We start from the raw sequence: 13562 nt of genomic DNA, 5'->3' as shown, positions 1-13562 counted from the left end.
ACACCTGTTTTTACCCACTGTGGATTGGTATTGAAGTATACTTTGATTGATTTTAGGACTGCGATCTTTTGGATTTATATCGGTCACTATAATAATCTAAAATTATGTTATTTATCTCTGCAGGATGTGAACATGTTTGGTCTTCAGCATTTTTAATTGTGAGTATTGGCCTGGCTGCTTTATCTCTAGTTATAAGCTGTGCTCACAATGACCCAGTTTTATCCCCATGTTCATATACCCTCATCCACAGATAGAGAAGATCTTCCTTAGCTATTTGGGTAAACAAGAGATTAGTCTCTGTCTTGATTTGATGAAGTTCTCGCTCAGTGTCCTCCGGATAATATATATCTGATTTAGTCTCCAGCTGAGCCATCTTATACTGTAATGAAGTTATGGCTTCTGGAAATGAGGTTCAGGACCAGCCTTCCAACGGGATTAGTGAGGGCAACCAACCTAACTAGTTTTAAGAACACTGGTGCAAGTAGAAATCACTTCTTGCGGGTATGCTGCACTCATGGGAAGGACACAAAGGGGGGGGGGCATGTGACCACCCCACGTGACCCCCCCAACACAACTTCTCCCCGCCCTGCCCCCAGCCTCATCTCCTCCCCATGATCCACATCCATCCCACATTACCTGGAGAGGGGCTCTGTCCTCCGGCTGTGCCAGAGACTTCTGCTGTACAGACCCCAGGCAGGAGGATTCAGGAGCCGCAAGCTGCGTGGAAGGGCTGGGGGCCAGGCTGGGGGTGGTACAGCTGTGCCGGAGGAGCTGCTGGTGTGGGACCACCCAGTGGCCCAATGTTCTGCTCCTTTTGCCACTGGGGTTCCCGGAAGATCAGGGCTCTCAGAAACCGCAGCGGTGAAAGGAGAAGAACGCCGGCAGCTTCTTTGGCACAGCTGCTGTACTGCCCCCAGCCCCGCCCCCTGCCCTTCCACAGAGCTGCATCTCCCTGTCTGTACAGCAGTCCTGCCGGAGGGCAGGGCTGGGGGTAGTACAGCCACACTGGAGGAGCTGCCGGCGTTCTGCTCCTTTCCCCGCTGGGAATCGCAGCAGGAAAAGGAACAGAAACTGGCAGGTCCTCTGGCGGCTGTACCACTCCCGGTCCCGTGCCCCCAGCTCTGACCTCCAGTGGGGCTGTGTACAGACAGAGGAGACACAGCTCCGTGGAAGGGCTGAGGGTGGGGCTGGGAGTAGGCTCCTCCTCTGTCTTTCCAGGATGCCATACCAGCTATAAATATCTTCCTGGTACGGCGTACTGGACCATACCACAGTACTTGCACCATTGTTTAAGAAGGAGCTTGATCAATTTATGAATGGGATTATAGGATTGGATTGCCTGCAAGAGCAGGGGCCTGGACTCAATGGCCCAGAGGTCCTTTCCAGTATTATGTTCCTATGTTTCCCTCTTTTATTTTCTATTTCTGCTAAAAATCCAACAGAGATTCTCCTTATATATAAATCTTGAATGCCTCCCAGTGTATGAACTTATTCATATCCCAAATGGTTTGGAAACTACTTATCCTCAAATAAGGTCAAATCCATTAACTTTCCAGTGACAGATAGCAATTGTTTCTAGCCCTGATGGTTCATGAGATATCAGACTTAAATTCAAAATTATTCTGATTATGATTTTGTTTTACATTCACTTCGGTTCTGACCTGATTTTAGTAGCCACTACCTCAGGAACTGTGATAGCTAGGACCATTGTTGTACATCATCTACAGCCTTGTATGAATGAAGTTGGAATTAATCTTTAAATCTAGGGCTTTGTGAGAACACTGGCTTCTAAAATCCTGAAAGAATGGAGGTTTGGGTGGCAAGTGAGAAATTAAATGATAATTGCAGAGCTACGGAATGGGCCATGTCATTCCAGAGAGGCCAGGTTAAAAGCATGGGTTCCATTCTCATGTATTGTTGTTTCTCAATATTTTGTGGTTATTAAATGATAATTAAGAAAACTTCTCACTAGTTTCAGAAAAGGTAAAGAAAAGTTACTGTTTGTCTCTTAGCCAATTCCTTCTTGTGGACAGCACAGGACTCGGTAGTCACAAGCAAGGAAAAGAGGCTGGCAGAACAACAGTGCAATGTGATAAAGGCCCACTCCATGGGAAAGTTTAGGAGAGTGAGCAAGCAAAGCCCCTCCAGCAGTGAACTTCAGAGAGTAATTCCTTACATGGTCCCCGTTTCAAAACCCTGAAATCCGCAACCTTAAATTAGTGTAATTTTAAACAAATTTTAACCGTAGTCCCCTGGGTTCTAAAAAGCTGCTAATGCCAATCTTTTATATCATGTTTTAGTTGCATTTTCCCTCTTGCCCTACATGTTGCCAATATGCCAACTTTTAGGTTTATTCCTAGAATTTTGTGAGGCCTTAGAACCCTCATTTATCCTTTCCAAGAGATGATCCTACCAGGGAAAACATAATCCCAACTATACATATAAAATGATGAGGTCTAAATTAGCTGTTACCACTCAAGAAAGAGATAATTCAGCCACGAAGAAACTTATAAAGTCCATGCTCCCAGATGGAGCAGGGAGCACAGATAGAGCCCATTTGGCCTTAAGAACCTTCCTTCTACGATAACTTGGGTGTGAGGGAGAGAAAGTGTATACCATACCCCACACCCTCCCCCACCCCAACAACTTGCCGCTGGCAAGACCTTTTCTATTAAATGAGGATCCAGCTCCAACATCCCTTCAAACCCCCCATGGCAGTTCTGCAGGGTTTATATGGGCCAGGCACAAATACAGAGACTGGGGTGGTGGGAGGGGATCTCATTAACATAAGGTATGCATCCACCGAGCAGTTCTCTGGATCCTGACTAGGAAGTGGCAATGGAACCCATCCACCCCCTTCTCCACCTTGACCCAACCATCCTCAGGATCCTTCAGGGCAGGGCAGGTTGGGCTTATCTGGGGCTAACACAGCTTTTATTTCCACATGGGCCAGGATTTGGCCACGTATCCACACAGCACTACTGAAACGTGGCCTCCTCTGGTGTGAAGGATAGTGTTAAAAGCTACATGCAAGACAACAGAGATCACTCTTATACAGAACTCTCCTGTAAAGACAGATGGCCCATCAAATCTGGCGCACCAAACACCAATGGCAGCTGGAGGGGAAATCTGGGTACTCCAGAACAAAAGTAGCCATGGGAACATTAACAACAAGGAGTCTGGTGGCACCTTAAAGACTAACAGATTTATTTGGGCATAAGCTTTCGTGAGTAAAAACCTCACTTCTTCGGATGCATAGAGTGAAAGTTACAGATGCAGGCATTATATACTGACACATGGAGAGCAGGGAGTTACTTCACAAGTGGAGAACCAGTGTTGACAGGGCCAATTCAATCAGGGTGGATGTAGTCCACTCCCAATAATAGATGAGGAGGTGTCAATTCCAGGAGAGGAAAAGCTGCTTCTGTAGTGAGCCAGCCACTCCCAGTCCCTATTCAAGCCCAGATTAATGGTGTTGAATTTGCAAATGAATTTTAGTTCTGCTGTTTCTCTTTGAAGTCTGTTTCTGAAGTTTTTTTGTTCAATGATAGTGACTTTTAAATCTGTAATAGAATGACCAGGGAGATTGAAGTGTTCACTTACTGGCTTATGTATGTTACCATTCCTGATGTCCGATTTGTGTCCATTTATTCTTTTGCGGAGGGACACCTCACTTCCCCAGGTGGGTATTGTAGTTTTACGAATGCTTGATAAAGATCTTGTAGGTGTTTGTCTCTGTCTGAGGGGTTGGAGCAAATTCGGTTGTATCTTAGGGCTTGGCTGTAGACAAGTGAGGAAGTGAGGAAACAGATTGACAGAGCAAGGCGGGTACCCAGAAATCACCTACTGCAGGACAGGCCCAACAAGGACAATAACAGAACACCACTGGCCATCACATACAGCCCCCAGCTAAAACCTCTCCAGCGCATTATCCACGATCTACAACCTTTCCTGGAAAATGATCCCTCACTCTCACAGACCTTGGGAGGCAGGCCAGTCCTCGCTTACAGACAACCCCCCAACCTGAAGCAAATACTCACCAGCAACTACACACCACACCACAGAAACACCAACCCAGGAACCTATCCCTGTAGCAAACCTCGTTGCCTACTCTGTCCCCATATCTACTCTGGCAACAGCATCAGAGGACCCAACCACATCAGCCACACCATCAGGGGCTCATTCACCTGCACATCCACTAATGTCATATATGCCATCATGTGCCAGCAATGCTCCTCTGCCATGTACATTGGCCAAACCGGACAGTCCCTCCGCAAAAGAATAAATGGACACAAATCGGACATCAGGAATGGTAACATACATAAGCCAGTAAGTGAACACTTCAATCTCCCTGGTCATTCTATTACAGATTTAAAAGTCACTATCATTGAACAAAAAAACTTCAGAAACAGACTTCAAAGAGAAACAGCAGAACTAAAATTCATTTGCAAATTCAACACCATTAATCTGGGCTTGAATAGGGACTGGGAGTGGCTGGCTCACTACAGAAGCAGCTTTTCCTCTCCTGGAATTGACACCTCCTCATCTATTATTGGGAGTGGACTACATCCACCCTGATTGAATTGGCCCTGTCAACACTGGTTCTCCACTTGTGAAGTAACTCCCTGCTCTCCATGTGTCAGTATATAATGCCTGCATCTGTAACTTTCACTCTATGCATCCGAAGAAGTGAGGTTTTTACTCACGAAAGCTTATGCCCAAATAAATCTGTTAGTCTTTAAGGTGCCACCAGACTCCTTGTTGTTTTTGTATATACAGACTAACACGGCTACCCCCTGATACATGGGAACATTAGTGTCTATAAAAAAACAGACAGGACCTCTATTTTTAAAGGTCTCGTCCAAAAGACCCACATACAATCAACTGCCTGGACCTCCACTTATTCACCCTGCTAGAATGTGAGCCTGTGTTTTCAAGGAGCCTGAACGTTTCAAACCAGAGAATTAGATTGCTAAACTTAATTATTTAATGTCTGAACATGTAATGTAAATCAATATGTAAGTGCTATTATTTATCTATTATAAAAAACCTCTCCAGATCTAAAAGATTGATATAAAATATGTCATAAGACATGGACATTTCTTGGGTAAATGACTTCATTATTTATTTTTAAATATGCAAGTATCCAATATTTTATTGTATTTTTAGATATTGTTAGTATTCAATATTATGTTTAAAAAAGAAAGTTTATTCACATTGTTTGTTGAAAGTTCTACAATGCCTCTGAGCTACCGTTTTCCTGAGTCACAAATAAATATATTTCCTAGGTGTTTCTTCCTTCCGCAACTCCTCATCCTTTCTCAAATGTAAACTAAATTATAATAGGACAACTAGTCAAGTGTCTTGAAATGTAGCTGCAGTGGATCAGTGGCATGTGGGAGAGACACCAAGTTCCTACTACATGTTCCAAGGAAAACTGGAGCCACTGCACAGAATTCACAGCCCAGTGATATGCCAAACACGTGAAAAAGACACAGAAAATTGGGCTTGTGTTTGGCTTAATTGGCTTGTGAGTTGCTTATTGGCTAGTTTTTGGCTTGTAGCTTATTGGTTGTTTGGCTGGTAGCTTGTTGCTTCTTTCTTTTGATCGGCTCCTGGCAAGCAGGGGCAAGGGTGGGGGGGGGGCAAGCAGAGGCAAGGGGCAAGCAGGGGCAAGCAGGGGAGAGAGTTCGGCTGCACAGCAGACGCACCACAGTCCCAGACTGCACACCGGGGGGATCTAGTCACCTAGAGTGTTGAGGTTCTTAAGCATTGGCTTGTTTTGAAATGGGATTAGCTTGATTTTTGGCTTATTGTGAAAGTCAGGGTGCTTATTTACCACGTGAAAGTTGGCAACTGTGCCCAGTGGGAGAGGGAGCTATTGTGTATTTAGGTCACTTGCAGGCCCTCCAAATCAAGAAAGCTCAAGTTGACAAAGTTGTAATGCATGAGTTTTTCTAAATACTAATGCGCTATCACAAAAATGCAAGGGGTCTCAGCCTCAGAAATTTTCTTTTTAAGATTGAGATGGGTCACTGAGGGGCACTATCTTTTAATGAAGCTGTTGTGGCCTCCTATTGCTCCACTCGGCTCCACTTTGCCATCAACAGAGGCTCCATCACCACCCCACAACACCTAGCTCCAGTTACTGCCTCCCTACTGGTTGATTGTTTGGGAGCTGAGAGCCAATCAGGTTCTGACCAGGCCCACCCCACCCCCACCCCCAGCAGTGGCAGGGGCAGGGCACACGCTGGACAATGGGGAGGAAGTAACCAGAGCTGTCATGACAGAAGGGCAGCCAGGCCAAATTTGAGTGGCATTGCAACCTAGCACTTGGGCTCCTGCTCCCAGTCCCAGGGTCCACTCTGAGATTTCAGGAGTATGTGAGACAGGGTTCATATACATGAGTCTCACAGCTCATGTGTGAGACTTGAGGTGTCTGCCAAATCCTGGGCTGTTCCAGAGCCCTGGCATAATTTAGATGGTGCTGGGGAGCTGTCTATATGACAGCAGTCTCTTGGGGCTGCACGGCGCAGTGCAGCACTGGCCAGCATCTCCACTGAGGTTATGCCCCCAAGATGGCCCTCTCACCCTCACAGTCCCACCTTGGTGCACCCCCTATGCCAGAGCTTGCCAAGGGGTTCTCAGAAGGCTGCCTTACAGGTGTCTTCCACAGTGTCTGCACCAGGGAGATCCTCTCACGGACAAACGAGACACCTTTGCCCACTCCAGCGTTTGTACATGGCATAAAGGGCCCAGAGCCAATGTGAGGTGCTTACCAATGTGTTTGGGCTTTGTGTGGGCAATAAGCAAGGGCTGGGAGAGATGGAATTCATTTATCCCACTACCTGCAGGCAGGCCACAGAGCTGTAGAGCAATTCCTCCATACTCGTTACTCCAGCCCGTATGCTGGAGGAGTGACCCCTCTGCAAATCCTGCATAGGATTTTAGGATCAATGGATTTGCACGGGCAAATGTCCCATGCTGTACACTGGCCAACCATCCCTCCTCTCATATGCGCTTGCCCATCTGGGGCTGATGCATTGCTTTTGGAGCTTATATAGAGCCCCCTTCTGTGGTGCAGAGAGTTCTGAGGCCCCCTTTATGTGGATGGTCTGTCTGTACCACTCCCTCTTCCCTGCACACCCTACACAGGAATGCATACCCTCAGACATGGGTGAATTGTATTTTAGGAGCATCTGATCTTACATCTAAAACATGTCAGAGAAGGACCAGTTCAAACAAGGGGGGAAAGGTGACACAGAAAGAGACCACTACATAAAGGTTTTGTGTGGCTTCCTATATGGTTCAACTTCCTTTCCCACAATGGAAGTTGTGAAAGGAAAAGGAGAGAAAACAGAAGAACAGAAACTTTGCAAGTTTAAAAAAAAAATCATAAAATATATATCTAAGCAAAAACAATAGACTTGCATTCCTTTTTCACTTGCACCCCCACCCCACAAAGTCCTGGAACTTAACCCCTGCAAAAATGTTTTTAGTTTTAAACTATTACATTGTCTTTTTCCTGATGAAAACATTGATACTTTAATTCAGACTTTATTTAAAAATGGATCAAGCTTTTTTTGTCATGCAAAGTGCTATATTTCACTCCTAATGGAAATAATTAAACTTGGTTAAATACGTGATGACGTAAAGAGGAGATAAATAGCTGTACATCTCATCAGATCATACACTAAAATGCCCTGATCAGAAAACCTAATATTTTAAATAGAGATGCTATAAAAGCTGCAAAATAAACAATTCCATTCATTGTCATCCGTGGTCACTACCGATGGGACAGGCTTTAAGATTTATGATAGTAGCAGGTACTGCAATGACAGTCTGTGTGGTTCTCTATCTTCACGTTGTCCTTAAGGGTAATCTTTTAAAAAGAAACACACACAAAATTACAATTAATTACACTGCTAAAACAAAATTCTTCATGCAAAGTTTTTCTGAAGCCTTTCTTTTCTCAACTAGATACTGTACAAATGTCTTTTGAGATATAGGTATTGGAATGGCACCTGAATCATGCATAGTATTACACTGGTTTTCTATAGCTCAGAGCCACAAAGCCTGAAGGCAAGGTTTTCAAAAGCACTTAGTGATTTTGAGTGCCTAACCTGGCACATCTTAGAGGGGCCTGTGTTTCAGAAACTGTCAAGCATCCACGCTCTGAAATGTCAAGCCTCTTTACGATATCTGAAGGTGGCCCCCCAAGCATGGAGACATTCAGAACAACTAGTAATTTAAAAAAAAATCTTGGCCAAAGTATATTGGCTGAATGGGAGCAAGGATAATCTGGGTGAGCTAGAGCAGTGGTTTTCAATCAGGGGTACCACACCTCCATTCCTCCCTCGATGACCTTCAAACCACCTCCATGCTTGTCTATGTGGAGCTGGCACAGAAGTTGGCTATGCTGTGCTCAATGGGTGTGCAGTTCTGCTACATGCCCACTATCCAGCCATTGTGGACTCACTAGATTGGTGGCTTTACACAGACCCACACCTCTGGGTGAATTTAAGGCTGTTATATGGACATGGGTTACAAACAGGGGTAGGTGAAAAACAGGCTTCATTGGAGGTATACTGGTACTATTTTTTACCCTACCTTAATCATTTCTTGTCCTGACTAGTCTCCCTGCTGCTCAGAAGGGTTCTTGCCAATTCAGGGAATAGTCAAGGGAAAGCACATCAAACAGAGTCAAACACCAATTGAGTAGTATTTAGGGTAATACTGCATGTCAAGGGGAATTGCCAAAAAAAAATAACCTTGGGGAAGGGCAAAAATTCAGGGCCAGACCTTCAAAAGGTATAAATCATTGCAGTACTATAGAAATCAGTGGAGCGCAAACAATTTATTCACCCCAACTGAGGATCCGGCCCTCAGTGTTTATCTAATGTTTAACATGCTAATTTCTTTAAAAGAATAGAAATCAGATGCTCAGAACGTAAGCATCTAGGATTTTTTCCTCAAATGGTGGTTAAATGCCCAACGGCAGGAACATACTCTGCTCTATTCATTGACTTATGTTGTATCATAAAACAAGCTTAAACGGGTTTCGGTCTTGTCCTCACCTTTGTAAAGGCTTTTGCTACACAGCATGTTGCCTCTGATGTAATGTTCTTTGGAACCAGCATTGTCTTCTTTGATCTCATGGGAGTGGGATAAGCCCTGGAGAAACAACATCCTGTGCACTGGTAAATGGGAGCTCCTGGCTTTGAGAAGAACCTGTTCTCCCCTAGCTTGCATTCTGGACAACCTATCACAGATACATAAGTAACAGAAACTATAAACAAGCCACTGAAATGTTTCCCTATATACCATAGCCGATTTGAAGTTAGATTTTTATTTTCACTAACAGACAAAAAAAAAAAGCACAACATGGGTTACGCCGGTCATCCCCGGTTATCATCTAACAACAGAAAGAAGGATTTTCTCTGTCGAGGGTTTGGAGCTCTGAAATACTCACAACTTGCAAGGCTACGTTCATGGCATCTTCCAAAATAAAATTCAAACATTTATTGCTCCCTTTCCATGTTTCTCATTAATTTTCTTTATGGGTGGGTTGTAAGTGAGCAGTGTACCCTGTTAGCCCTGGCCTCAGCATGGCCTTTACAGCAGGGTTTGTGAGCAAGCATTGGAGGACAGCCTTACTGCTGTCTTCCACAGTGCCTATGCCAGTGACTCTTCTACAAAGCTCCTGAGTCAGGGCCTTTTTACATGGTGTCTGTCATTTGACACCGCATAAGGGCCAGAGCAGGGGTAAGGATCTCACCCTGGGTGCGTTAGTTAGCATGAGATCAACTGCACAGGACTCAGGGGGAGAGAAAAAATGACGATAAATTTAAAATACTCTAAAACTGACCTAAAATAGCTTTTCTATAAAATATAATGACTTTAAAATCCACTATCCCCGGATCTACGAGGGGTAGATGCATATGCTGTGTGTTATCATGAGAAGCCGTGGCTCTTTCCTTTCCTATGTTATAAAGCTGCCATTTGTAACCCTGAAGGGTCACAAGTAGACTTTCAACTTGCTCTGGTTCAGGAATTAATATTACCCACCAGCACCTGAGGGCAGTGTCATTTGGGGGAAATCCCACGTTTGGGAAAAATCCTGCATTTGGGGGAAGAAAAGAAAATATTTTTATGGCAGACTAGCTTAGGGAGTGTTTTTTTAATAATGATAGCAGCTTGAAGTTTCTTATAAGTTTGGAATGATAGAAATTGTCCTAGTAGAGAAGGATTAGTAGGTAGAGGGCAGGTGAAGTGGGCAAATGTGTGGGATGGATAGACTGGGTTGGTTTCACAAAATGAAAAACATGCTGGAGGGTACGTCCACAAAGATTATGTGTACCAGCATAGCCCCGTAGGGTTGACGTATCCTATACGGACAGAAGGGATGTAGGAACACACCTCATTAGCTATGGTGACCGGAAGCCCTCTTCCATCAACATAGCTGTGTCTACACTGAGTATCATGCTGGCACAGCTACCTGTCAGGTGTGTAGTTTTTTCACACCCTTGACCCATGTGGCTATACTGATGTAACTTTTCAGTGTAGATCAGGCCCAAGTTGCAGCTGAACAAAGAGGATTTTCTGTTTGTAAAACTCTGAACTGAACAATGTGGTAAGAGATGTCTCAGTGTTAGATGCAATGTACATAGTGGCATTTAAATGAATATGTAATATATCACTACAGCATTATATTTTCATTTCATGTTCATATTACAGTCTAGCATACCAAGAAATGTATCTGACAGACAAGATTTATGACCACAGTATACAGTGGGTGGAAATTTAATTAATGTTTTTATTGATACACATGTGATGTTTATATTGTTATTTCTGAATGTTAAAGGTAGCTTACCCTGCATGAGGAACTCTCCATCAGGAAAAGAATGAAGAATATGCAGAAATACGGACAACATGACTAGAGTGACCGCTGCGTACTTCCCATAGTAATCCATGATTCTTCTGCAAAGAACAGACAGAAACAAAGTCTTCAGCTAACATTCTTGCATTATTGTCATTGGAAACACCATCAGCTATAGAGATTATTTAGAATGATGATTAGAAACTGCAAATGTATTGTACTACTGTTCATTTTACAGCCTTACAACATCATCATCATCTTAACAATAATAGTTTCTCTCTTTGTATTTTTAATACATTTTTCTGGATGTCAACACAAATATAAAATATAAACGATATAACTGGCTAATATTTATGGTAGGTTCAGGGAAAACAGAGAAGCAAATATCTGTAGTCTGACCAGGATAAGGAACCTTGACAGGATTTTCAGTTAAAATAATTGCATAATTAGCACATGAAATTTCAGGCTAAGAGTCCAATTCTCACCCCTACTCTGACCCCTTAGGGGCCAGAGCAGCATAAAGGGACCCTCAAAGCCTCATACCCATCTGGGATAGGTTTCCCTTGGTGCAGGCACCACAGAAGGCTGCCTCCTGAGCACCACAAACCCAGGCAGAGGTGAAACTCAGAGGGTGAGGCTGGGAGCAGAAGGGTGGCATGCCGGGGAAGTTGGAACAGTGTAGTAGGCAGAGATTCCAGGCAGCACAGCAGAGGGATGCTGCCATCAATCAGACAGTCCCCGGGGCTCTCAAAGTTATACCAGCAGCTTCTCTAGCCCCAAGACCAGCTCAGCATCAGAAGGGGGTAAAGGTAGTTTAAAGCTATTGTCACAGAGTGGGTGGCTCCTGCAGATGAAGCAGGTCTCGCTCCCTTATGCCAGAGCAGATGCTGTCAGTTTGGCCAATTAAGAGGATGGAGCAGCACCTAGGGCTAAAAAAGATCCGGGGGAGCCCTGCGGAAAGTCAGTCAGGAGACTGGAGGAGAAGATCTCTGGGGAAAGCTGCTGAGAGCAGAAAGCTCTCTGCAAGCCCTCCCTGGAAAGAGAGGGAAGTTATCAGCAAGCCAGTGGAGGAGCTAGCCTGAGTCAAAGCCAGTGCCAGAAGGCCAAAGAGGGCTAGGAAGCCAGAGGAGGGGCTATCCTGCTGACTCTCCTGACCCAGAGATGCATGGAGAAGGCAGGTGGGGCTGAAGGCACACAGCGGCAGGGGCAGCTGCCTCCTGGCTCTCAGAGCTGGACAGCTGAAGCTGGAGGGCCAAAGGGGGCTGAAGGTGTGGTGTGTTGAGTTGAAGTGTGGTGAGTTTTCCTGGGGCTCTATCTCTACTTGATGGATTGTCTGGACTATGGTTATGGGGCTTGGGTTATGGTTTTTGTGCACGGGGCTTTCTTTTGTAATAAATGAACCCTAGGAGGGCTACTTGTACTTGGAAAAACTGTTGGGACTATTTCTAGGGACTCTAAAGGAGAGAAACTGATGCAGGTGCACCAGGTATGCTGCAGCCTGCCACAAGAGGGTGCTCCAAATGGGACGGCCACCATAACTCCCCTCCGTCTGGGCTGTGAGCGCTTTCAGACACATAGCACAGAATCTCACCCCAAGTGCTTTTCTTATCTAGCCTGTGGTTTGTTTGGTTTTTTTAAAACTTTCACTGAGGAGGAAAATGAAGCCTCAATATTCTCTCTATCCTAACTTCAGGTGTGCCATGCTAATAAAGGTTACTCATTTTGGAACAAACAGAATCAGCAGGAAACTTTTTGACAAGTACTTTGGGGTTTCTTGCATCTTCCTCTGAAGCATCTGCTACTGGCCACTGTTGGAGACAATATTAGACTAGCTGGACCATGATTCTGATCCAGCATGGCAATTCCTATGACAAAATTCAGGCTGACTTTCTCTTGCAGAGTCCAATCTCAGAGTTGGGGTCATTTGACATGGAAGGGTCCTGCACACTTCTTCAAACATTAGGTGGCTAAAGATAAGTGTTAAAGTCTTGTGTTAATCTGCACTATACATATAGAATCTACAGTGCTGAACATTTCAGCTATTGTAAATCAGTTGGCCATTTTTCAACATACATAGCATCTTTAGCATGAGGTCTGCAAACTTTCTTCTCAAGCACTAAACTTCTTTACTGCTTGTCAACCAAAATGTGGCCATTCAGCCCAGCTAAATTTACTTTTGTTCCAGTCTATCTCAGAAAACAAGCTATAGCGGCAATTACCCATTTTAAAATAACTCTCCTAGAATGGATAGACCTAGACCTTTCCTTCTGAAGTGAATTGAAGTTATTTATATCCTGTGCTGAGATAATGGAGTCCATGGAGAAAAGCATTATATAAAGGAGAGCTAAGTACTACATTCTACAACTAATGCAATCTGGTCAGATAGTAAATAAAGGTAGTGCTCTTTTGGTCTACCAGGGCTCAACCAGGATTCAGTTTAAGGATTTTATTTCAGGTCTCTTTACAACTGTCAGAGGGGTAGCCATGTTAGTCTGGATCTGTAAAAAGCAACAGAGAGTCCTGTGGCACCTTTAAGACTAACAGATGTATTGGAGCATAAGCTTTCGTGGGTGAATGCCCACTTTGTCGTTGCAGCCGACGAAGTGGGCATTCACCCACGAAAGCTTATGCTCCAATACATCTGTTAGTCTTAAAGGTGCCACAGGACTCTCTGTTGCTTTTT

At 44.4% G+C, this 13562-nt stretch overlaps 1 protein-coding gene across 1 annotated transcript in view; it reads right to left on the bottom strand.

Annotated features, from left to right (window-relative positions):
* Window positions 1-7804: 7804 nt before the first annotated feature.
* The window catches only part of CGA (glycoprotein hormones, alpha polypeptide), a 22213-nt gene continuing 16455 nt past the window's right edge, over window positions 7805-13562 (bottom strand). Inside the window, exons 2-4 of the mRNA XM_034767016.1 lie at window positions 10874-10980; window positions 9078-9262; window positions 7805-7882 (exon numbers count right to left, since the gene is read on the bottom strand). Of these exons, the coding sequence (XP_034622907.1) occupies window positions 7805-7882; window positions 9078-9262; window positions 10874-10973 (363 nt within the window). The 5' untranslated portion in view covers window positions 10974-10980. The remainder of the gene's footprint in view (window positions 7883-9077; window positions 9263-10873; window positions 10981-13562) is intronic.

This window comes from Trachemys scripta, chromosome 3, assembly GCF_013100865.1.
Source record: "Trachemys scripta elegans isolate TJP31775 chromosome 3, CAS_Tse_1.0, whole genome shotgun sequence".
NCBI lineage: Eukaryota > Metazoa > Chordata > Testudines > Emydidae > Trachemys > Trachemys scripta.
This window is presented reverse-complemented; position numbering and strand designations above follow the sequence as displayed.